This window comes from Kryptolebias marmoratus, linkage group LG4 (assembly GCF_001649575.2).
Source record: "Kryptolebias marmoratus isolate JLee-2015 linkage group LG4, ASM164957v2, whole genome shotgun sequence".
Classification (NCBI taxonomy): domain Eukaryota; kingdom Metazoa; phylum Chordata; class Actinopteri; order Cyprinodontiformes; family Rivulidae; genus Kryptolebias; species Kryptolebias marmoratus.
In genome coordinates, this window is record NC_051433.1 from 5,242,231 (window position 1) to 5,267,210 (window position 24,980).

A 24,980-nucleotide genomic window follows, 5' to 3' on the forward strand; every position below is an offset into this window, starting at 1 on the left:
AGTCTTGACAGTGAATTGCAATATTGGCGCCTATCTGAGTGTGGCTGCATGTTCTGGAAGAAAATATGAGCTTTCAAACGCACATCTTAAATGTGTAAAAGTCAACATACAATTTATTTGGTTTTCACTGTGTGCTCATCTTTCTTGTGTCTGTTTAAATGTACACTGAAAGAAACATTTAAAATTAGGTAAGTGCCTGTGTGAGAGGTGGACAGAGTGCAGATAAAATTAACACAAGATAGATTTAATGTACCAAATCATTATCACTTGGTCAGTAAATGGTGTTCTGTGCTACTTCCAAGCTCTCTAAAAGCCAGTAAAGAATATAGAAACAATCAAGTTTTGACGTAATTTGGTAGAAGGGTGGTTAAAGTAGAATTAACTTTATAAATAGTGCATACTATTTTATAACATATTGACTCAAAGAAGAGTCTGTAGACAGTACAAAGTAAATGTACTACTCTAATGTCTACATTGTAGACTGTTTTATAGAAAGCCTTTTTTTATACCTGGAATATATTAGAGCATTGTTACACCAATCAAAGCAACAACTTCTGTCATTTGGAAATAAGTCACTTTTAAGTTAATTTTCTTTGTGAGAAATATAATGGCAATCAATGCTATTTGTCTAACATTAAATGACGCATCAGCGAGATATTATGGGAAAAGCTTTTCAACAACATGAGGTGTTATTTGAGACCATACTGGTTGTGTAAAACTTACCAACAGTGAATAGGAACAACTGATTTTTTTCACATCTTTTAGCTTTTCATACAAGTGGTATAATAAAGGACTCTTATTTGAAAATGCTTAATTGCAATTATCGGTAATGACCATAGTTGTTGTTAGCTCTACAAAATATTCCCCTGGATACACTGTTACTGCTGCTGGCTTTGGTTTCAGTATGTCAGATAAAAAAAGAGAGGCTGCATTCCACAAAAATGTGCAAATGAAAAGTATTTATCTCTGCAATTAAGCTAATATCTCTCAGTAAAGCAGATCAAAGTCACAACTATATATGCCTGCCTGTTTGTTAATGGAACTGCCTTCAGTTTAAACTTGCACTGTTGAAAGCAGTCTGTAACCTTTTCACTGGAGTCATTTCAAAATGAAGTCATGTTCAGTTGCTGTCAGATTACTGGAGAGGAGTGCATGTCTAAAAGGGGCTTATTTCAGCATCTCATATTTGACTGCAGCTTCCCAACATTCAGTGAATTTTACGAGTATTTGTATTATGATCAACAATGAGTTTCTAATTTAGGATAACAGTATTTCCTACTTTTTTCTATGTAGGGCAGCAGATTTTGGCCTCGATGAAGCGAGCATGCAAATAAGCGGCAAACACACTGCAAAATGACATTATACATTTGTGCTGGAAGCCCTGTGGCAGCTTCAAACACATTACAGCTGCTGAGTGGAATCGATTTTCTGCAGCGCACAGTTCTGCTCAGAAGAACTACAATACCATACAGAGGGGAACTCCTCCGACACAGTGAGCACTTTTAAAAACTCTGCAAAAATGTTTCAGTTTTTTAGCAATATTTATGTTCTTTGGTGTGCAACAGATGTCAGTGCTGCTGCACTTTATGATTAACATTTATTGTGGCAGAAAGACTTCACCATTTGGCTGACAATAATCACAAATTAGATCCAGGACGCTGCCTCCAGACTGATTTATCTATTCAAGGGTGGCACGCATAAGCTCTGAAACACCGACATCACAATCCTGTTCAAATTCTTGTTCTGAATCCCATCACGCAGCTTTGAAATACAACTTTCAAATTGGACACCAAAACATGTGGCTTGACTGGGAATACTCTGCTATGACTTTTGATGGGGTACGTCAAACAACGTAGACAAAATCTGCAAAAAACTATGATCAGATCTGCCCAGAATGCAGAATGTGCACACCCGAGCTTCGATACACTTCAATTATACTTCAGTTTGAAATATTTTTATTCAAAACTTAAAGTGAAGTCTTTTAACTCATCATATCTCCTACATGATACACTGTAGAAACATAAAAAATGTACATGTATAACCACCAGTCTTCTAATGCTCGCAGTTCAAGAATTTTAAAGATCTAACAGTGACTACTTAAGTCTTATTTTAGTCTGCCTCTCATGAATTTAGCAGTCAGGGAGTGACAGACAAGTGTGTAGTTACCATGGTAACCATAATGAGCCACTGGCAACAGCTTTAACATTTAAAAAAAAAAATCCTGACTCATTTTACACTTCTTATACAACTCATATATCAAGATTTAAGCATTTTTATTTAGATTTTTACAAAATTATGTTGGAATTTCAGGCAGCAGCTGCAATGGCACGTTTAAAAATTTCTGTAAAAAATGTTCTAGTTATGCCTTAGTAATCAGTATGAAGGATGCGTTTATGAAGAGATGAGCAGTGTTGAACATTATAAAAACGAACCGACGAGTTACCTCAGAGCCTCCAGCTACTCAGCAACCATTTTCCCCTTGAAAGTGCTGGAAATGTTAAGCTTAAGGCAAATAAAGCTTTAGTCAAATACCTTCATGTGCAAATAGTGGGTTCATTACGGCTTATTGAGAGCACTGAACGGAGGGAAAAACTCTCCATTGCTTGGCTAAATGACTTGAACTTTTCTAAGTCACGGTTTGTTCGGGGGCCAGGAAGAGAAGATTTGATTTGGTGATTGAAATCACTAAAAAAGGAGGTTTAGAGGAGGAGGGGGGAGGTGCAAGCTGAGTAGGTGTGTTTGAGGTTTAACTGAAAGGATTTTCATAACTGCATGAGCTGAACCTGAGGGTAAAAGTCTGCAGATTGGATTGTCATTCCATGTCTTAGTGCAGTTGAAATAGTAAAAGGTATTAAGAGAGGCAATTTAGTGATAGCAGAAGGAGGTGTCCGTCTCTTTGCTTTTCCTAACTGGCTTTTATTTTTGCTGCTTCATCTTCTCCAACTCCTTGTCCTCTTTCCCACCCTCTTTTTTTTCTTTCTACTGCTCGCTCACACAAAATGGAAACACACAAGAACTGTGACTGCACTCTGCGGTCAGCAAAATGAAGACCATACGGGTGCCATGAATTGTTCCACTGTCCTCCTCCCACAGCTTTTGTTGGTGAGCCATGGGAACTTGACAAACAATGGGAATGATTGGAGGGATACGGAGGAGGACAGGAAACAGAGAGCAGGAAACCATGGCCTCGAGGACAGAGAAAAGCAGTGAACATGCACAGATTGAGAGGAGACTGTGGTCAAGATTTAGAAAATGTAGGATGAAGATATGGAGGGTTGCCATGCAGCTGGAGGCTCATGAGAACTGAAAATTTAGTTGTAACTGGAAAACTTTTAAGAATAATCCCAAAAAACATACATACGCAAACACACTCACCAGAGTGACTTCACCTCTCTTCCAACCCATTTGGTAATCATGTTATACAACACACATCACATCTCATAGCAGAGATCAATATGTCTCTCTTTGTGCAGTCCTGCGATACACATCTCTGCAGCAGTGATGCTCTGTTGTCATTAAACACTTCCTGCAACTCAGCTTTTTTCCAGACTTTGCCTGTTTAAAATTCACAGAGACATGATGAATATATGGGTTAATCAATGTACACTCTCCTTGGCGGCCATCCACAGGCACACCATATGCACAGCCACTCAGCCTTAAAGGTGAACAGTTGTCGGGCCCTTATGTCACCGTGGAGCCTGTCATAATATGAAGTCAAGCCTGTAAGCATCCTTACTGAAATATGCTCCAAAGTCTGTCTTCATTAAGGTGCTATCTCACTGAGCCGAGACTATTTTGTAAACGTCATTCATGAGAGAGACTCCAGAAAGACTCGCAATAAATTCTCAAATTCTTCACTTAAGTCGCAATAGTGGGAAGGCTGATTTGGCATTCACACTACTATTAAAAAATCTGGTCTACAAATGCCTTTTTTAATATTAAAAGTGTACTCCAATAGCTAAAATCACACACATGGAAGCAGCTGCCAAAGTGGGTACAAAGTGGGGCGATGAGGGCGGAGGTGGGCCGTGAACTAATCCACACTCCCAAGAATACAGTTTTTTAAGCCATGGACACAGAACTTAATTTTAAAAACTGGTTGTGTAAAATGTGGCTGCATGGCTTGCTGGTCACTTGGTTGCAAAACTCACAATTCAATGTTTTTGAAAGTGAACATTTGCAAATTTTCATGCAATACTGAGGTAAATTTGAGTCACCAGCTAGTTTCCAAGAGTTGCAGCCCAGTAACACACAACTACAATCTAGCTGCATTGACTTTAGATCTAGTCTTGCATGAATTTTCATTTGAAATCCTTTTTTGAAGGTATTTTTTTTTCCATTAAACTTGAATGATCAGAACTAAAAAATGCTTTACTTCATCTGAAATGGGTTTTGTTTCAGGCGTTTGTGAGGAAGAGATTGACCAACCTTGTCATGTTTGTTTTAAAGTGGATATACTGGTCTTAGGAGACATATGAGACCTTGTCAGGGCAGCAGATTGGGAATGATTCATTGAACAGATTGCTCTTTGCCTCCTGGGTCATCGTCCATATGTTTAGGTTAACTGGGCACAGATCGGCTGGTCATACAGGACATGGACACATGCTGTCTCTGAAATTTGGACTTTCTGTAACTCCTAAAACATAGTAATAAAGATATATATATATATATATATATATATATATATATATATATATATAAAGATATATATATATATATATAAAGATATATATATATATATATAAAGATATATATATAAAAGAAAAAAGAAAGAGAGGGAGACATCTGCTTTAAAATCATCGCCTGTAATCAATCCCATATGAAGACAGTCACTGGAGAGACATTTGGGAAGGTGATTTCCTCATACAGATCTGGCAGCTTTACAACAGAGCCACCCCGACTCAAGCCAAGTAACATCTTTAGAAGTCATTTCTTTTTTTTTTCTTTCTACTTTTTGGCTCTCATGGGATTAGAGCATGACCCAGAGTTTAAGATGCAAACACATCCATGAGAAAGAAGCTGTTTTTGTTAAGCGCAGGCTCAGGTTGCATATCTGTTTGCGGGAGCCAAACTAAGCTGCATTGTTTATAACCACCACAGGTTCTGCTAGAGAACGTAAGCAGCAGAACGGATATTACTGTTATTGGCTTACATACTTATGGGTTAAATATATATCCTTGTCAGCTGAGAAATGCTGGGAAGAAATGAGAGGCACACTGAGGTCATATAAACCAAGTAATAATGGAAAAATTTGTACATTTCTTCTCTTACATGAGTCAACAGAAGAAGCTTAAAACACAATCTGATCATTTTGACAAACCTATTGTGTGAATGCTGATTCAGTTTATTCACTTTATTGTTTTCCTGTTTATAGTTTCTTCTATATTTTGTTTTTGCAATCAAACTACTTCAGCATACTTTGTTCTATCATAACCATTCATATATTACAATGTTTGGCTCAATCAGAAACAGCGTGCTATGACTTTTAGTATTTGTAACTTTTATACATTTTAATTATTTGTGGGGTTTGCAGCGGTCTTGTAATTGTGAGGCTACAGGTTTGCTCGCTGTGGCAACCCCTGCAGAAGGAAGCAGCCATAAGAAAAGCTACACACTTTTTAATTTTCGTAGAAATACAGTACACTGAAATCTCTAAACATTCAATAAAAAACATTGCTCTCTAAAATCATCAGCACACCAGCTCTGTATTTGTTTTCTTATAAGCTTGTTGCTCCCTTTAGCTTCTCTTCTTGCAACTTCAGCAACTCCGTTTCAGCTTTGATCAGCAGCAATGTATTTCAGCTCTCAGCATTCACGCTGCATTTTATTTTGTTAAATTTGCTTTGTAATGAACTTCTGGGATGGATCAGGCGTAATCCTGCATGCCAAAAGAAGCTGCATAGAGCAAAACAACATTTTAGATTGTCTAAAATCTGATTGTCACATTAGAGCTAGATCTAATTACAGAAGTACCTTATCTGAAACAAGTTGCCTACTTTAATTAAAATGTCAGAAGAAATAACTACATTGAATAGTGTTGAGCTTTTGTAGCCTCTGTCTAGTGCCAAATCAGTCAAACAGACAAACAATCAGATGGTTCCAAATGACAAACTTTAATGACAATAGGATTTGTGTAACCTGCAGCTATTTTTAACGTCTAACAGAAATGCTTAAATGAAAGCGTGTTAAACTTTTTCTGCTTTTTATAAGAAAATTACTACAGTAAATGTATTGCTGCAGGTTGGTATGTATGTAAACAATCCAATAAAGTGCAAATAAATCATCACGTACACAGTTTCTGTTTACTAGTTTTATAAGAACAACTAACTTGAGCATAAGAGCCTAGTTTAATTTGTTTGTAAACCTGCATGTGAGGAGGTATCTGTGTGTAACTGTGTGTCACCTTCAACAAGCAGGCTCATTATAAAACTAATTAAACCCGCCTTACTCTCATTATGAAGCTGTAGGGCTTAAAGAGAGATTGAGGACCTTGTACTCCCAGAGGGCTTCCACCTGGTCAGCGCTGCTTCAGATGATAAAAAACACATTTAAATCCACTGAAATCAAACCCCTCAGATCAGTCACGATGGGTCAGTTTTTGTCTGAGCTCATCCCTGGCCCCCCCGATCACCCTCATTATGCCCGACAAAAAAAAATCAGAGAAAGCTTTTTATCCTTTGAGTGGCTGTTTGGGTTTTAGAAACATAGTTTCACAAGAGAAATGCTTACATTATCTGGTTTCTATTTGTGGCATATATGAACGGAGGAGTGTGGGAAAAAAACGAGACAATGAAAACTGCCTGCGTGGAGCTTTGGTACAGGGGAGAAGAAATGGGATGAGGATGAAGAAGAATGGGAGCAAGAAATTGAAAGCATTCAGTGAGGCAGAGTCAAAGAGGCTTAGTTCTGAGATAAAACTGTTTGAAATACTGTTTTTAAAGATAAGGTTGTGCCAAGAGACACACAACATTCTGTTAATGATCTGGATTCAAGAGATTGTTTCATGTCACTTTTGTATTTGGTGTTATTATCACCACTGCCGAAGGTGAGGAGACAGTAAGGATTTTCCTGTGTGTGTGTGTGTGTGTGTGTGTGTGTGTGTGTGTATGTTCATTTCTCTGTTGTTTTCACAAAATATCTCATGAACCACTGGACAAATTTTAACTAAACTTGCAGGAAATAATAACTGAATATACCTCTACAATTCATTACCTTTTGGAGACAACCCAATTTAAGATGGCTACCTCAGCCAACTAATCTTGTAAAACCCAAAAATGGCTATAACTCAGTCAATTTTACAAATATTTTGCTCAAATTGAGCAAGAAATGTAGCATTATACCTGCTGGAGTCAATAATGTTAGTCTGTTAGCAAAATATCTCTTAAACTGCTGGGCAAGTTGAAATTAATCTCATAGAAAGTAATCATTGGCTGTACATCTACAACTGATTATCTTGTGGAGTCAATCCTATTCAAGATGGCCACTACAGCTAACCAAGCTAATCAACATTAGCCGGAACAAAAAAAGGCTAATACCTCTGTCAATTTCCCAGATATTGAGCTAAAATCTGGTGTAGCTGAATTTAGTAGCTGACAGTTATTCCAGACAAATATTGCACACAATTGTGAATGATGTTATCCTCATAGTTTGACCAAAATGGCTAAAACTTCATCCTGCCTCAACATAAGATGATCTTAGTTTAAAATTCTGGCATGAAAGGTGGCGGGCAATATGCATCCCTTCAAAGAATGCTAGGCTTTTAATTTTAAAGATCGGATTGTGCCGAGGGACACAATGTTCTTAATGATCTGAATGAATCTTGGACTGCTTCATGTCAGGTTTGTATTTGGTGTCACTGTATGTGGAAATAAAGTCGTTTTCTTGCCTCACTCCTATCTGTTCCCTTTCCCCCCCACAGAAACCAAAAACACACTTGTTTTTTGAGCAAACATTTCTCTTCTGCTTTTCATTCCTGCCTGTTGCTGTTGGGGGGTGTGTGTGTGTGTGTGTGGGCACAGCTGCCTGGAAGGTGGAGCTGTGATTGATTGATGAAGTTTTGGTGCCTGGGGGATCCAATCGTGTAATCAGTTTGTATTGATTGACTGTCCCCACAGAGAGAGAGAGCGCCGAAGCTCTGCCACAGAGCGCGGAGCAGACCTGGCACACATTCAAGATCCTCTGCAGTCAAATCTGATTTGGGCGGCGAGGGCCACGTTCAGATTCAGGCAGGGGGGTGGGAGTGGGATAATCACACAGACGTTTTCAGAACGCTTCCAGGTTTTCGTGATCTTGCATTTATTTTAATTATCATGATTGGGAAATTAATTCAGCTTTACTATAATTGCATCATATGATTAATGATCCACTTTCGCTGGGATTTAAATCGGGCTTCAACTTGCTTTTGCATAGTTAATGAGGATGTTTTTTTTTCCAGGCTACTGTTTGTTTTATTCATACACCACTCCCTTGTTTAACATTTCCTGACTTTTATTCAATTTGTCAAGGTATTATTAATTTATTGTGCACAAACAGAAAAATAGAAGTTTTGGGAGAACAAACATGTATTTTTATGAAATAAAAATAAAGAAATGCACTAAAGAGACATACAAATATGTTTGTCATTGGGGCAAATGGATAAAAAAGTTAAAACACTTTCATCCTGTTGTGAGAACTACTAAAAATCTGTTTTGCTTTCTACATCTGTAAGATGCTTAAGGACTTATTCTTTCTCTCTTGTAAAACAATACACATTGTTTGTCGAGGTGAGAACAGAAAATTGAAAACCTTTCACTGGTGGGCATTTGTTATGTTTGCATTTAATGAGTCCCAAAAGATTTCTGTCTGAAAGTCGCTGCAAAGATAAATGAACGCAGATGAAGATGTTTGAAACCCAATTGTTGCTGCGTTAAGCTCAGGGTGAAACGAGGGTCAGAGCTGCTGTGGCAACTTTGACTAATGAATAAATTAAAGGGTTGTAAATGCTGTGAATGGCTAAGCTACATCTACACCAATTTGTAGCACAATATCTCAAAAATTGTCTGGATTATAACAATTTCTGTGCTTTTTAAAATCAGTTGGGTGTGGCAGCCGTCTTGAATTGAATTGTAAGGTACATCCAGTGATTATATTTGGGAAGTTTCATTAAAAGTCGTCCAGTGATTCATGATATTTTGGTAACATACAGGCACGTCAACACACACAGAGACAGAATCAGACACATTATAGTGATATTAACAGCTGATCTTTCTCATTTTCTTTCTCTCCTTTTTGATCCAAGTCGAGTCAAGTCAGATTTATTTATATAGCACTTTTCAGCAACAAGGCGAAACAAAGTGCTTAGTCTCATAGGTGACCTTTCTATTACATTTTCTTGGTGGCATTAAGGAAGTCTCTTACAGAAGAACTGCAGAGCCTCACAAAACAACCTGCGCTGACAACAAACATGCATCAAAATTAAATTAAAACATCCACACATACATACAATATACATCACAGACTCCCCGTATCCGTTTACTGTGCCAGTGTTCGCGCTCATGTTAGGAATTTACAAGGAACTGTTGATTGTAATCCAGACTGGAGCTGAGCTCGGAGGCAGATCTGAGAAATTTGCTTATTTGCTGGATGAAAGGCAGATCAGAAGATAAACATTAATTTTTTATCCCTATAAAATTCATCTCTTTGATGTTTTAGCCAAATCCTAGTTTTGCATTTGCACAGAAATGAAAGAAACACCTGATTTATGGGGAACTATTTTAAAGCGAGGCTTTAAACTGGTCATTTAGACGTTTTTGATGCACAACCACATCATTGGCCTACAGGCTTTCTCTTAAATCCGACATGACTTCAATTAGCTGAACGGTCTTATTAGATAAATACTTGGGGGGAAACAAAAGCTGCATTTTCTTATCGGAAAAGAGCTCGGTAATTTCTGTTCATTGTAAAATTAACTAAAGAAACGGCATTTTCTGTGAAAATGTGTGAATTCTGCAAGCAGGAATTTGCTGATGAAGCTACAATTGAGATGTTAAAGAAGCAGAACATTAACTAAAAGCTAAAAGGAGCAAATGCTAGCTATGAATTAAAAGTAGAGAAGGGCTATCTAAAAGCAACAAAGGGTTAGGTAAAAGCTAAAAGTAACAGAATGGTAGTTAAAAAGTACATGTAGCAGAAGAAGGCCAAATACAGCAAATATGCTGAAGGACATTTCAAAGAGAACAATGTCTTAGAAAGAGTTGTAGATATTTCTGTGGGGAAAATATATATATTTGAAGTTAAATATTTAGAAGAGTATAAAAATGACAAACATTTAAATTCAAAGCATCATCTCACTGAATGAGCTGAATGTTTTGATATAAGAATGGCTAAAATAGCACAAAGTATGCAGAAGTAATTGGATTGCAAAAAAATGTATTAAAAATAATTTTAGAAAATAGTGTTAATGCAGAATCAGTACTCACAATAACACATCTAAAAAATGTTGTTAGGCTAGAATAACAAGATTTCAGACTTGAAACATGTTCAGCCTAACAAAATTAAATTAATGTTTCAACTATTTATTCAGAAAATAATCAAATATGTGTTATTAGTTTCACGAGTTATTCAGAAAAATTATGGGGCCAGTTTTAACAATGTTGCCATCTGTAACATATTTGACTATATTAATAATAGTCCTAATATTATATAGTTAGCATGTAGTTAATAAATACGAACAAATGTTGATGACTGTACACATCTTTTACATTTATTGCCCTGGTTTTATGTTAAAATGATTAATAATGTCACGTTTAAACTAAAGACTGTTGTGGTTCCCTGTTGTCTCATAAACTGCGTTTCTTCAACAGTTTATATGTAGAAAGATAAAACTGTTGTGATAAAAAGAAAACGATGGAGATTTTCTGATTTATTATAGATTTAGGTATTTTTTTATGATGATGAAAAAACTAAAGAGATGCAGTAGAAGGCAAACATCTCTTTACGTACAGAAAAACACTTGATCCCTGCTTCATGCGGCGTGACATTAGGTGTCTCTTTGTCTCTGCAGATCAGGGTGGACGGCGCTTTGGAGGGAGGAGCGCTGTATGAGACACTGACTGTGATGAAGGACAGCAGCTGCCTCGTCCTCCGGGACATGGCCTTCTCCCTAGACAGGAATTCTCTCTATGTCATGTCTGACAACCAGGTGAGGAAACACCCTAATTTTGGTGCTGCTGTCAGGAGACGCTCTGAGCCGGGCGGGGGTGGAATGAGCGGTGGAAGCCTCAATCTGAAGGAAAGCCTGCGGGTTCAAGTCACTTTGAAATCGAGCGATCGGCATACTGATGTGTCCTTGAGCAAGATGTTGAATGTGTAACGAGAAAATTTGGAGGTGAAAGTTTTATTTGACAAGAAGACATTTGATTCAGTGGAACAAAGAAGGGTAAACTGTAATATTTCCACTTTTACTGGGCTACAAAATGAACATTTTGTTGTTGTTGTTTGGATTAATTAATCTGGATACTGCAAATAAAATGTCTGATTTTGTTCTACATAAAAAGTAAGTCACACATTTCTTAAAGTAATGCATATCGCCTGCCACCTTTCACGCCACAGTTTTAGACTAAATCTTCATCTTGTGTTGAAAAGTTGTAGCCATTTTGGTTAAAAGTAACGCTATGTGTAATTTCATATGATTTCATGAGATGTTACACCCTGAGCTTGTATTGTAAATGACTCATATTTTAGCTTAATGTCTGTAAAGTTTACTAAGTAATAGTCATTTTTGAGTTGGTTAACGTTGATTAGCTCTGGTGGCCATTTTGAATCAGGTTGGCTCCATAACTTAATGTTCTGTAGATGTACATCAACTCTTTCCTGGAAGTTTCATTAAAATCTGTCCAGTGATTCATGAGATATTTTGCTAACAGATAAAAATAGTTAACTACCAAATTTTGAATAAAGACCTTGGTTAGCGCTCTGAATCAATCTCAACTACTACCACACCAAATTTTTTGTTCATTATATAGTTATAGCCATTTTGTGTTTTTTTTTTTAAGGTCAGTTTGCTGTAGCAGCCATTTTAAATCAGGCTGAATCCAAACAATAATTGCAGATTTACATCCAATGATTACTTTCTATTTTGGTAACAGAGACACAAACACACAGACACAAGCAAAAATATTAATGCCTTTTGCTTTTGGAGGCAGGCAATAATTACTAATAAAAGAAGTGTGTACAGTTACAAAAACAAAAACATACTACTGAAGCAGATTTGAAATAATGCATGCCAACTAAAACATTGCTGTTATTTAGAATCCAACCAGATTTTTCTAAATTGCCACCAAAAAACAGTAAGAAATTCTGATTTCCACATCATTCGTCTCCAGAAAGGCTTGTTGAATATGTCGACTGTGTAAGAGAACAGCCTGCTGCTCTAATTACTTATCCAAGCGAATCGACTTACAGTGCGTGCATCTTTTGTAAACGCTCCAGACACACAAACTGTAAAACACCACTGAAGGCTGTTTTTCCTGTGTGACTGTACCCCCTGCTTGGCCCAGCTTCACAGAGGCAGACAGTTGTCGTCGGTGCTGGACAATATTCTCTGTACTCGATGCAGATAAGAGTGAACAGTGGTAATCACTTTCATCTCCCATCAAGTGATTATTTTGGCACAGCGCCACGTCACTGTGAAATGGGATTAGGTTTCAGAGTGGCCAAAAAAAAAAAAAGCCCCCTATCGCTGCTCTCAGTTGTTTCTCTGACTGTTGCAACATAGGGAAACAGAGTCACGAAACAGAGTTGCAAAGGGCGACGGGACAATTGTTGGTTGTGTCAGTTATGTCATAGTGGCTTTAACTCTGTTTTAGAGCATAATAAATACTGTGTCTGTAAAAGCCATCTGTCTATAAAAGTATGAAGTTTAAAGGTGGCATCTCACTGGGCTGAAACCAGCAAGATATATGAAAGCTAGAGACAAGACAGGAAGCCAGAAAGGACGAGTGCCTTAGCAAAATTTTTATGTCCTTCACCTCCATGTAAAAACCAAACAAAAATAAAGCCATTTCAGATCATTTTTTTTTTACAAGTGTTGATTTTTGCTGATTAACGTTGGATACAAGAATGTAGTTTTGCAAGCCATGCACATAAAAATAGGCTGCAGTCTTTATAAACCAGTCATTCGAAATGCAGCTGCACAGCTCTGTGTTTGGTTGCAAACAGAGAGCCGTCACAAAAATGAAAGATTTGCACATTTCCTTCCAATATCCCCACAATGTTGAGTTGGCATCTAGTTTCCATCAGTCGCTGCCCAGTGAGATGCAACCTTAACCCTCCTGTTGCCTCTTGGTCAAAATGACATTTTTCACTCAAGGGCAGCAGGAGGGTTGAAGCAACAAGGGACACCATCAACAAAGAAGGGGAGAATAGAGACAGCATTTTGTTGACTACTTTTTTTCTAAAACAAAGCAAGGCAGCTCTTCTGTCTGTGATAGACTGGAAGAGACAGGGCATCACTTATTGATGAGCTCTGTTCGTTCAAGGAGACACACAAGCTTCTTTCAAGGAGATCTTTAGCTCAGTCTTCTTCAGTGGTGCATAATAACCGAGGAGAAAACCAAACCCAGCTTGACCAAGTTTTATCCTCTCAATATTAGATCAGCTTTTGGTTTTGGAGCCCTTGCGAGCTTTGAGGAGAGTAAAGCCTTCCCCTTTCTGTCTCCATCTCCATGTGTGCTGAGCTCTCCCTTCAGACTTTCCCCCGCAGCTCTCTGGTAATGAATCCCCCAAAGGGAGAAGGCTTCACACACAGATTTCCCACATTTCCAGTGGATCCCAGAGATGAGAGATGTTCAGTTTGGTGCAGGAACGATGGGGGAATGAGGAACGAGGCGCAGACAGATTTGGCTGAGATTAGCCGACCCTTCTGGAATGACAATGAGCCCCTCAGTCTCCCGCCGGGCGAAACATGCAGGGTTAGCATGATGATGAAGAGTGATGAAAAAAAATCAGTGTGTACATGTGTGGATATGAGTGTTTTTGTGTGTATCTGTGTTCTTACCAAAACACCATTTGGGGGCTATTATTGATATGAAAAAGTCTTCACAGCAGTCTGTTTTTTCTCTCACTGGGTGCCTTTAGTTTGATCATTTCTAAGAACAAAGATGCTCCGAATCCAAACACATAACTCAGAGTTTTATTCTTCTGTCTGTGAAGTGATGGCTGAGGCTTTAAACCTCAGAGAAAAGGGGAAGCTGCTGCAAGGTTTTTCCAGGGCAATCTCTCAAAGTGCCAATCTGTAAAACGCTAAATCATTGCTTGAAATCTCTGCCACACACGTCTTTATTTCACTCTCTTTTATTTTTTAAAAACCTTTTTGGATTCAACATAACCTCACAGCTCTATCAGATGAGCTCTGGTATCAAAACCTAGCTAAAATGTGCTATTTTAAATCATTTTTAAACAAGATAATATTCAAGGCTATTAAATACATGAACGGACATTAAATAGTTTTAGAGCTCAGGCATATTGATACTAGAATTGTCCTCATTACTTTGCTAACTACATGATACTAATTGAAATGTGATACCAATACTGTGGAAAAAATACTCAGTTTGATACTACAGGGTGAAGAATGTTAAATTAGGAAATTTAACAGTTCCCGCTAACAGCACTTGTGATCCTAACTGGAAACTTTAACCAGCACCACTTTAGTTTATTTTACCCGATAATTTGTTGTCTTGACAACATTACTGATGAATAATTTATCATAAAACAGACAATGTAAAAAAATTACGAGAACATTTGTCAAATAGATCTTAAAGTAAATTTGTAGAATGAGTAAAATGAAGCTTTACAGGTTGTTTTAAACCTCAAAGGAAACAGCCATGAATCCTTTAATGTTTATCAATTCCTTTAAAAAAACAGCCCTTTGCACTTCTGTAAACTGAGTTACATACGTGTTATTCAATAAATAAATAAATTTAACCCATAAGTTTAATGGTAAATAAATTATCCTTTACAAAGTGGTTGGATGATTGGATTTTCAGACCTTGTTTATTACTTCTTCAATTTGTCTTTAAGGATTAGATTGCTTTCAGATGGTGTTAAATAGAAGTCTGAATTCACTCAATGCTCATTTAAAAAGTCTTTACTCAAACCATGTTTGGAGTTGGTCTGGACTCCTTTTATCAGCAGATGTTTGGTAGTCTGAACACAATCTGTCCTGAGCCTCAATGTAGGACCTCCGACTGAACTGACGTGACTCCACCCAAGCTGCAGTTATTACATGGATATCTCAAGGCTACAAAAAAGATCTGCTTCAAATACCAGCTGATTGAAGATACTGGTGATAATTATGTATCCCAAAACGTTTTGTTTTTTTTTGCAATCGGATGTAAGATACTCACACTGCAGGATGGTACACACACATTAAAAATAAAACAGCCATTCTTGGGAATATTCTGAAAAGATTTGGTATTTTTTTCTGTTTTTGTTTTGTAATTTCTTTTTTCGGCTCAAAGTTTTAATGAACTGTTTATCAACATCCTTCTTAACAGAAATGTCCATTTGGTCAGGATTCTGTTCATTAGAGTGGGTTGCAGGACGTTGTATGAGCGAGTTTCTCCTTAGTTTAAATTTGTTCTAATTATTTTTAGAATTAATTGGACCTGCTGTGGTCACTGTAAGCCGTGATGCTCTGTGTCAATCACAGGACCTCAGTCTGAGCAGAGTTATGTCACATTATAGCCACCTAATTAGACACAGGGCTGGATTCACATTCACCGTGGAGCAGTGTAAAACTAAACAAACAGACAAACAACAAAAATTCACAACCAAAACTCAATGGCTGCCAGTGCATCGTGGAGTTTAATGAGTTGAAATCCTAATTCTTTGGTCTGACAGAGTTAGGTAATAGGTTAGGTATTAAGCTAAGTAAGAGTTAACTTGACAAAAATGTAGCCTAAATGGTTTAAACCATATTGATGTAAAAATATATGGTATGAATGACCTGCTCTGTCATGCTGATCTGACTGTTTGACATGGTTGTGTGTGAATCCTCACACACTGACGGTATCTGACATCCGATTGCAAAAAACGTTTTGGGATACATAATTATCACCAGTTGTGAACAAGCTTAATCAGAGACAGATATTTAACAACAGGTCTGATCAGATGGAAGTTTTACCTACAACTGTTGAATTAAACAGAAAGAGTCATTATATATATACAGCATTAATATGTTTATCACAGACTGAAGTAGATTTTTTGTGGTTGATTTCACAACTTCTCCCTTCAGAAACTCGTCTCTTTCTCATGTATATTTGCTTGTTTCATTTGAAGAACTCTCCAAGCCGAGGAACAACAGTAAGCCGTTCGCTGTGATGTAGGCCAATGCCAGGCCACCCAGTGTCGTCATGACAACACTGTCATTATGAGTGGAGGCCATGGCCACCCCTACTCACCCCTTGGCTACACCCCTGTTTTAAAATTATAAAATGCTTCTCAGGGTTTCTTCATGTCGCAGCTCGCTGTTCTGTAGCAAAGCAATAAGAAATAAAACTATTATTAATATTAGAATTATTTTTAGATGTATTTTGTGGACATTTCCTGTTATTATTTTCTGTCTCTTTCTTGCTGCCTTTGCATTATTACTTCTAGCTTATTTCCTCACAGCCATCTAATAGTTGCTTTTTCTGGGGGTGAAATTTTACACTGTCATTGTTCGGTTGTAGAGCTGCTGATAATAGTTTCTTCTTCTTATTATTATTATTACTACAACTGGCCTCTCATTTTGATAACTGAATCAGTTCATTCTATTCAAATTTGCACATGCATTCAAAAAGTCCCGATAATAAGATTAGTTTAACTTGAATCCTGGAATATGCAGTATATATCTTGTATTTTTAAAGCAACATATGGAAACCAGACGCCAGGGGCCACAAGCGTAAACAAGACCTGCACACAAAAATATGTAAACCTTTTCCAGCAAACTAACTTGCATAAAAATAATGCGCAGCAGAGTTAAGCATAAAATGAAATGGACCATTTTACTAGGATAGTAGAACACTACTTTTTTATGGATTCATTTTATCACTTTCTATAATTTAGTCATTTTAAATGGTGGGTGCTATAAATATCTGCAGCTGTTCTTAATGAACATTTATAAAAGACTTCATAATGAAGCTCAAGCAATGTTTAAAGACTTTGCTAAAAGGACTTTTAGAAGAAAATAAGTTCTTTAAAAAGTTCCTAAATTAATTATTTTTTTTAACAAGACAGAGTTGTGTTTTGAAATTTTGTTAAAAGTAATCAAAACTGCGCTAAGAGGCAACAGCACTAACCAATCCATCACCATGCAGCTCATTGTGGAAACAGCATTTTAACACGTTTGATCAGGTGAAAATCTTCATTTATTTATAGCTAAAAATCTGTGTATTTGTAAATTTATGATAGTATTCTTTTAAAGAAAACTATATGTTTGCATAGTTTTATAAATCTGCCCCAATATAATACATGTCCATATATACATATACAATCCAATAAAAACAGATAGAAACAATCATGAAATAAGAATAAATGCAATAAATGACTGCCTAAATTGCCCCAAAGTTTGCAGAAACGGAGATAATTTAAAATTAGAGATAGCTCATGTTTAGAGACAAAGTCAGAGGCAAGGCTAAGATTGTTTAAACATGTGAAGAGGGGAGAGTGGATACACAGTATTGGACAAAGTATGTTGAATATGAACCTGCCAGGGAGGAGGAGGAGGAGGAAAAAAGGAAGACCTTCTGCAGAGAAGGTATGCAGAAGGTTAGTGTGACAGAGGAGGGTGCTCGAATCAGGCTGGAGGCAGATGATTCGCCGTGGCGACCCTTGAAGGAAGCCGCCAAAAGCATAAGATAAAATCTGGTCCTCACCTGGTTTTAAAAGTGATTCGTTTTGATTTGAAGCGTTTTATGCACAGCTCCTTGTAAGTCTTGCCGTAGCATTTCAGTTGGATTAAGGGCTAGGTTTGAAGAGGGCCTTTTTCAACATGTTGATTCTTTTCATTTTCTGTGGATGTCAAAGGAAGTGTTTGAGCTGGTATGGTGTTTGTTTTTAACCGAACATAACTCTGTGGATTATGGCCAAACATTTCCACTTCGGTCTCATCTGTTCAATCTTTGTGATTTGTACAAATACAACTTTACAAACCAAAGCTGTGCTGCCATGTTCTCTTTAGAGAGAAGAAGCTTTCTCCTGACAACCCTCCCAAGCAAGTCATATTTATTCAGAGTTTTCTAACTCAACAGCCATGAACTTTAACACATCTGAGGTTTGTCGATACAGCTCCCAGATTTTCTGCATTTCTCCCGGAGCATTACGGTCTGACCTGAGGAGGAAGTTAGAACCTCCACTTCTGAGATGACAGAGTTCATCTTAAAAGTTTTCCACTTGTGAATAGTTTTTCAAACTATAGAAATGATGGATTATGAAGTGTTTGGAAATAACTTTATAACCCCATTCAGACTTCTGGAGTGCAGCACATGTTTCTTTAGGGCCGATTTGATGTCTTTCCCACATTTAATAGAAACCTGAATGCTGCAGATCAGCAAACTGACAAACCTTTTAATAGAGAGAATCAGAATTGCTGACAATCAAATATTAAGGTGCATTTAATTAGCTGGACCCTCTTAAATGTTATGCAAAAGTGCTCTAACTTTAACTTTGCTTAGTTTGTTAGAACTTCACAACACTAAGATAATTAAAACAATGTATATTGGCATGCCAGCTTTAGAAATGAAAATAGGACACCTTTTTACCACAGCTGTATGCGTTAAACAATATAAATCTGCAGCTGAATAATAAATTTTCCAAGTTGTGTCTTAAAAATAAGCTGTAGTGACATCAGCTTTGGGAGTGACGAGTCCAACCTTCCCTCTTCTGCTTCCTCAAAGCATAAAAACAAACTGAATATTCTGCTTTCACATGATAATGTCATGTAACACTGAAGGATTTTCCAAAGTCAGTGGAAGATAAATGACAGAATTACAGAGGTCTAAATGCCCATATGTTCATCCATCAGCATTTCTAAAGTTTCAGTAAATCCTGATGAAAACCGTTAAAGTGGGAGTAAGTCGTTATAATCATAAGATCACGTTAGTTTAAGGGCACTCCAGATGTTGGGAATAGAGAAAAAAAAAATCCTAAACCTAGAAAAGTGGATGTAATAATAATCCATAATGTGCAAAGCTAAAAGCACGAGGACAGATTTCACCTTTTGTAACTAGGTGATTTCTATTTGTTTAAATGTTTCCATAAAATCATCATTTTTTCCTAAAAAAAATCCTCTCAGAGAAACGGAAGAATAACAAAAACTTGATGAATTTTGAACATTTTGTGTAGTCATGAATGATTTAAGACATTTACATAACTAGATACAGTACATTAAATATAAAAAAGAGCAGATTTATAGAACCCCATAAAACAAACAAACAAATAAATAAATAAAAATAGGGGAAGCATACAGGAGCAGCGGTCGGAACTGTTGCCTCAAAGCTAAAAGATCGCAGGTTCGCCTCCCCCCTGGAGTCTTTCTGGGTGGAGTTTTATGCTCACCCCGTGCACGTGTGGGTTTTCTCCAGGTACTCCGGTTTCCTCCCACAGAACAAAAACAAGCATGTCAGGTTAATTGGCAACTCTAAATTTTCATTAGGTGTGAACGGTTGTTTGTCTCATTCAATGTTTTATTAAATTCTGTTCAGATATTTTTCAGATGATGGTGCAGACAAAGAAACAAAAGCTCCGCCTTCAGTGTCAGGTGATGATATGTACATAAACTCTTTCAGTTTCAGGAGAAAGTGAAAAGGTAATTAGTTAACAGGTGCTCCGAAAGAGACACTTGATTTACTAGTTGTCCTAAAAAGTGACCACTTCTATGAAAGCTGAAGTTTTGTCAGTTTTCTAATCTGGAGCATCCAGTTAGGTGTATGTTACTACAACACACATCTGGATGAGAAAGATTACTCATGAGTGGAAAACATTTAACACCAAATACATGAACGATAATGAAGGAGGCTGGTGCAAACTCACACACTAAGTTCACACTGTGTGACCACACCGAAGGACAACTCTTTTCGATCATTTTTTCTGGATCAAGCTCAGAGCTCCCGCCTAAATCAGATTCACTAAACGAATCAAGCCTGTTGTGCAGAGCAAGCTTCGCATTTCATTCTCAGCAAGCCAACAGAAAGCAGATCCATAGCTCTCCCCTTGTAAAGGTCATGCTGCTTTCCATCCACAGAACAATGATGTGAGTTTCAGAGGAGCTCTGAACCACAACACTTCATGGATTAAAGCCCTCGGCCCCTCCCACGCTAAAATCATTTTGCTAATGGAATGCACTGAGCATTCTGCTTTAAAAAAAAAAAAAAGAAAAAAGTTATTTGTAGGGAGCAACAGATAATCCATTTTGCCAACACAGACCTGAGAGAGCACCCACTTATGCTATCAAGTGCACCGGAGACACTCTAATCCATAATCCACTCTTCATTTGTGATTGCTTACATCAGGAAATTGCTTGCATCATATGTACAGTCCTGGAATAATAACCAAGGAGAAAATAGCTGGGCTCGGGTTGGTCTGGTGTACATGGGTGGTACAGCAGTGACTCTCACAGCAACTAATGGAGTGCTTCACCAGACATTTATTCAAGGAAGAGGTGGCAGTAGAGCCTTTGCCTGAAGAAATCTGAAAAAAAAAGCTCTGTAGCATGTGGTGTGCTTTCCAACTTCATTGAAAATAATCTAAAAGTAGTTAAATGACATCAATAGCAATTTTTTTAAAGAAAATACATGTAACACACCACCTTTCATGCCTGTGTTTTAAACTAAAATCATCTTGTGCTGAACAGGAACAAAGTTATATCTTAATCTTGTGCATGATCTCTTGCCATATTATGAAATCTCACAAGATGTGTTAGAGCTCAGAGTATGTGTTGTGAATGACTCTTAGCTACTACCACACCAAAGTTCAGCTCAATATCTGTAAACCTGACTGCATTACAGTCATTTGTGTTTCTTAAAGTTAGTTGTTTGTGGCGGCCATGTCAAATGGGGTCCAAAGGTTAATCAGATGTAGATGTGTATCCATGAAAACTTTGAGGGTTTCATTAAAATCCATCAAGTGGTTAATGCAATATTTTGCTGACAGACACAGCTGACTCCAATACTTAATTTTAGAAACGTAAAATACGATGAAAACGTCTGAAAATCTGCAACAATGCTGAATGAACGTTTCTCTGGAAAAAAAAGCAACTTTTAACTTATTTCTAATGGTTGTGACCTCCCACTTCCTAACTTTCTGTGTTGCCCCCTCTGGTTTCAGGTGGTCCAGGTCCCTGTGGAGGCCTGTGAGCAGTACGGTACATGTGCCGAGTGCCTCAGCTCCGGTGATCCGCACTGTGGCTGGTGTGTCCTGTACAACATGTGAGTCTGCTCCCTTTATCTTCTCATACACACATCAAAGCAGACGGATTAAAACCACTACGTCACTGTTTACCAAACAGCTTGCAGAAAGCTAGGAGTGAGTTTTTAAGCCTGTAGTTGTGCAATTTGTGTCACTGACTATAACACTGCTATGTTTATGTCTAGATTTTCTGTTCTAAATATTTAGCAAGACAGTCAAAAAACCAGAAAGTGGTCCCAGGACTTTGTGATCCTTTTTAAATAGCACCATTTAGACAACAGAAGCTGTATGAGCACCAGATTTTATTGTCTGCCAGCGAGAGGACAACCGGTGTTAACGGAAAAGGGAGGGATTAGCCTTGCAGTCATGGCGAGTGTACCAGCTGCACTTCTACGTACCCGCGGAACATTTTGGACCTGATGGAGCAAGCTTTATCTCCTCCATCTTAATTATCTGACCCCAGGTTGGCTTGCATAACACTTCGATATGGAGCAAAGGGGATTCAGAAGATTAAAAGCGCGTGTTTCCAAACCAGCCGCTGTGTTTGAAGCTGACCTCAGCCAGGGATTTATCCCCGTCTCATCATTCCACGTCTGCAATTCAGCGCGCAATATCTTGATGATGATCAGCATTATTTAAATTGCAGCTCTCAATTTTATCTAGTGAGGAGAAAAATAATGCTTTTTAAATTCTAAATTACCTCATTAAACAGTTGCTGTATTTTTTTGAGAGCTCACTTTGTCTGAAAGTCTCATTACAGTCTTTATTTGAATTAGTGTCTTCCACTTATCAGTGAGTAGAAAGGCTGCTGTTGCCTCCAGTTACCCAAAAAGAATCATGATCCCTCACACAGCGGAATGAAGCTACTTTGTTTTCTGTCCTATTAAATCCAGATTGGAGTTTCTTCAGCTCTTTGAATGACTCCCAGTGTCATATTGACTGCTTTCAGGAGCTCACTTTCCCACACATGGAGAATTGCAGCACAGTATCTAATCATACCAGAACATTGTTTTTGGAAAAACAATTTTTTTTGTTTCTTAAAATATCCACATAATCACTGACCTGTTTCAAAAAATGTTTTCATACACATTAAAACACAGAAAATGACCTAAACTGCTGTAATACCTATGCCAAGCATGTATGTGGTGTTGTATTGCTGCCACAACAAAACAACAAAAACAGCGTGTGGATCATGCACATAAAGCTGAAGATGGACTGAATCAGCCGATATTGACCAAAAATAACAAAATTGGTGCTACATATAAACAACCAGCTGCCCTGAATTCTAAAGATCTGTATTGGTCATGAAATCAGTCGACCTCTACATAAGGCTTGCCTGTTGGGAAGGAACCATAAACTGTACGTATACAAACCTTAGACTTTATTATTTATACAGACTATAGTATGTGCGATTTCTAAACACAAAGAGAAGGTGGCAAAAACACAAGCAAGAACCCAATCCTCTTTGTGGATTGACGGAGTGGAACTTCTGCTTTAAACTATATTTAAACTACCTGACCACAAAAGTTCAGGACCGTATTCACTGGGCGTTGTGTCAGTCCAAATTTGGGAACATTGGACACTTTTCAGGCAGGAGGAAAGAGTTTTCCTCATGATGTTCAAAACATCTCAGGGTAAACTCTATCCACACGTGTCAGCCTTTATAAACTGTTCTTATTTCTTGCGTTTTTGTTTTAAGGAACACTTGATGCATATTGTAGTTTTTTTAGTACTGCTGATAGTTCAATAGAATGATAAAAACTTTTTTGGTCTCAGATTATTTGGTGTAATAATACAGTGAACAGTGCTGTAGCTGAGAAACTAGCCTCTGCAGAACAAACACAAGCATGTAATCTGTCTTCATTGTTACATCTGTCATGCTTTGGCTCATAGGTTATGTAATAGACTCACCTCTAATCTAATAGTTTTTAAAAGGCTGTGTTTTGGATGTCTACACAAAAATGCAAAGATGGCAGTTTAAAATTTTGTCACTCTGGAAATCCTTTCCAAAAATTACAGTTTAGAGTTTCCTAAAAATGCCATTTTTATGTAGACTTAGGGCTGAAACAACAATAACAACAAAACTTTTACATATTCATAAAACCATTCTCGTGTGGACAGGGTCTAAGAGTGGGCAGGGGGTGTTTGTGAACATATAAGAAGCCTGAAGGAAAAAGGAACAAAAGGTGTGATCAAACATGAAAGAGGTAAAAATAAAAGGCACAGAACAACAGTGAGAGATGAAAGGTGTTTTTTTTCCTCTCTCTCTGCCACTTCAGCTGATGAGTGGTCAGAAGGTGACCGTCTATAGTCCCATAGCTGAAGTCTGCCTGAAGGAGCCGAGCCAGCAACAGCTGCCACCTTCATACTGAGCCGTAATTACAGCAGAGGCCTCGGCGCTCTTTGAGTTCTCTCAGGAGCTGCCACCCCCTCAGCTGCAACTGAGCTCGTATTAAGCACCGCCTCCCCCTTATTGTGAGCGTTTCACATCGAAAGGAAGCCAAAATACTCCCAGAGTTTTCTATTACAGGTCAACTTTACTGCAGACTATTTTAACTCGAACATTTAGAGATGAAACAACTACACTGCCTCTTTCAAAATGCATCCGCATCAGAGCTGAAAAAAAAAGTATCTTAGCAACTAATCCCCATCTGTTCAACTGGACAAATTGCTTGAAATTTCCACTCTCCACAAGTACTTCAGATGTACTTTTACTCTGCTCTTGTCTCTGATAGCATCACTGATGCCCTCCTATGCTGAAAACCTTTTCTCTTCTTACTTTTAATTGCATTTAGGAGGATCTAGGATTTTAGTTTTTTTTTTTCCAATAATTGCTCAGCAATTTGCTCTACAAAAGAAACAGACAAAGAAAACAAGATCCATTAACATTTACAATCCTTTTGTCTGTGATTAAATTAAAAAGACAGCCTTAGAAACTCTGAAGTAACATAATGCTTAGAATTAGATTAAATATCTGCAAACTATTTGTCAGTAGATTATATTATGACTGCAGAAGCTGTTATGAGGAACTTTCCAAACCTTGATTTAGAATAATTAGCTTTATTTTTATACTGTCACTGTTTTTACAATCATGCTATCGTTTTTTAAAGTTATGATTAAGCAACAGGATTGCATATGTTTGCATGATGTTTTCAATTTACAGTTTGTTTACTTCTGAAAGGCAAAGGTGGAGCAATAATGTTTTACCTGTGTCTGTTGATATGCATTTCTTGACTTAAACATAAAAAGTCACTTCATCACTAGACTTTTTTCCTCACACTTGTCCACAGGTGCTCGAGGAAGGATCGGTGTCCGCGGGCGGAGGAGAGCTTCCGTTTTGCCAGCGACATTGACCGCTGTGTGAAGGTTATCGCTCACCCGGACAGCATCGCTGTATCAGCACACAGTGTCCCTGTGAGTCTGCTTATCATTCCACCAATCACCGCGCTGCCACTCACAGAGCTGGAGTTTTTCAGAGCAATCACCTTGAGTAGCCTCGTACAGCCACATGTACTGGAACGGTGAGGCTGGGAGAGGTTAGTTCTGTAGGAGATGAA

The 24,980-nt window shown here is 37.7% G+C and overlaps 1 protein-coding gene across 4 annotated transcripts in view; it reads left to right on the top strand.

The window, feature by feature from the left end:
* The window catches only part of LOC108231592 (plexin-A2), a 90,199-nt gene that overhangs the window by 23,314 nt on the left and 41,905 nt on the right, over nucleotides 1-24,980 (top strand). For 3 of the 4 annotated variants that reach the window (XM_037975062.1, XM_037975061.1, XM_017408686.3), the window contains exons 4-6: nucleotides 11,042-11,179; nucleotides 21,343-21,443; nucleotides 24,714-24,837. In XM_037975062.1, the coding sequence (XP_037830990.1) occupies nucleotides 11,042-11,179; nucleotides 21,343-21,443; nucleotides 24,714-24,837 (363 nt within the window). Of the gene's footprint in view, nucleotides 1-11,041; nucleotides 11,180-16,317; nucleotides 17,155-21,342; nucleotides 21,444-24,713; nucleotides 24,838-24,980 lie in introns of those variants that run through there. The other variant, XM_025004309.2, reaches the window with a different exon arrangement.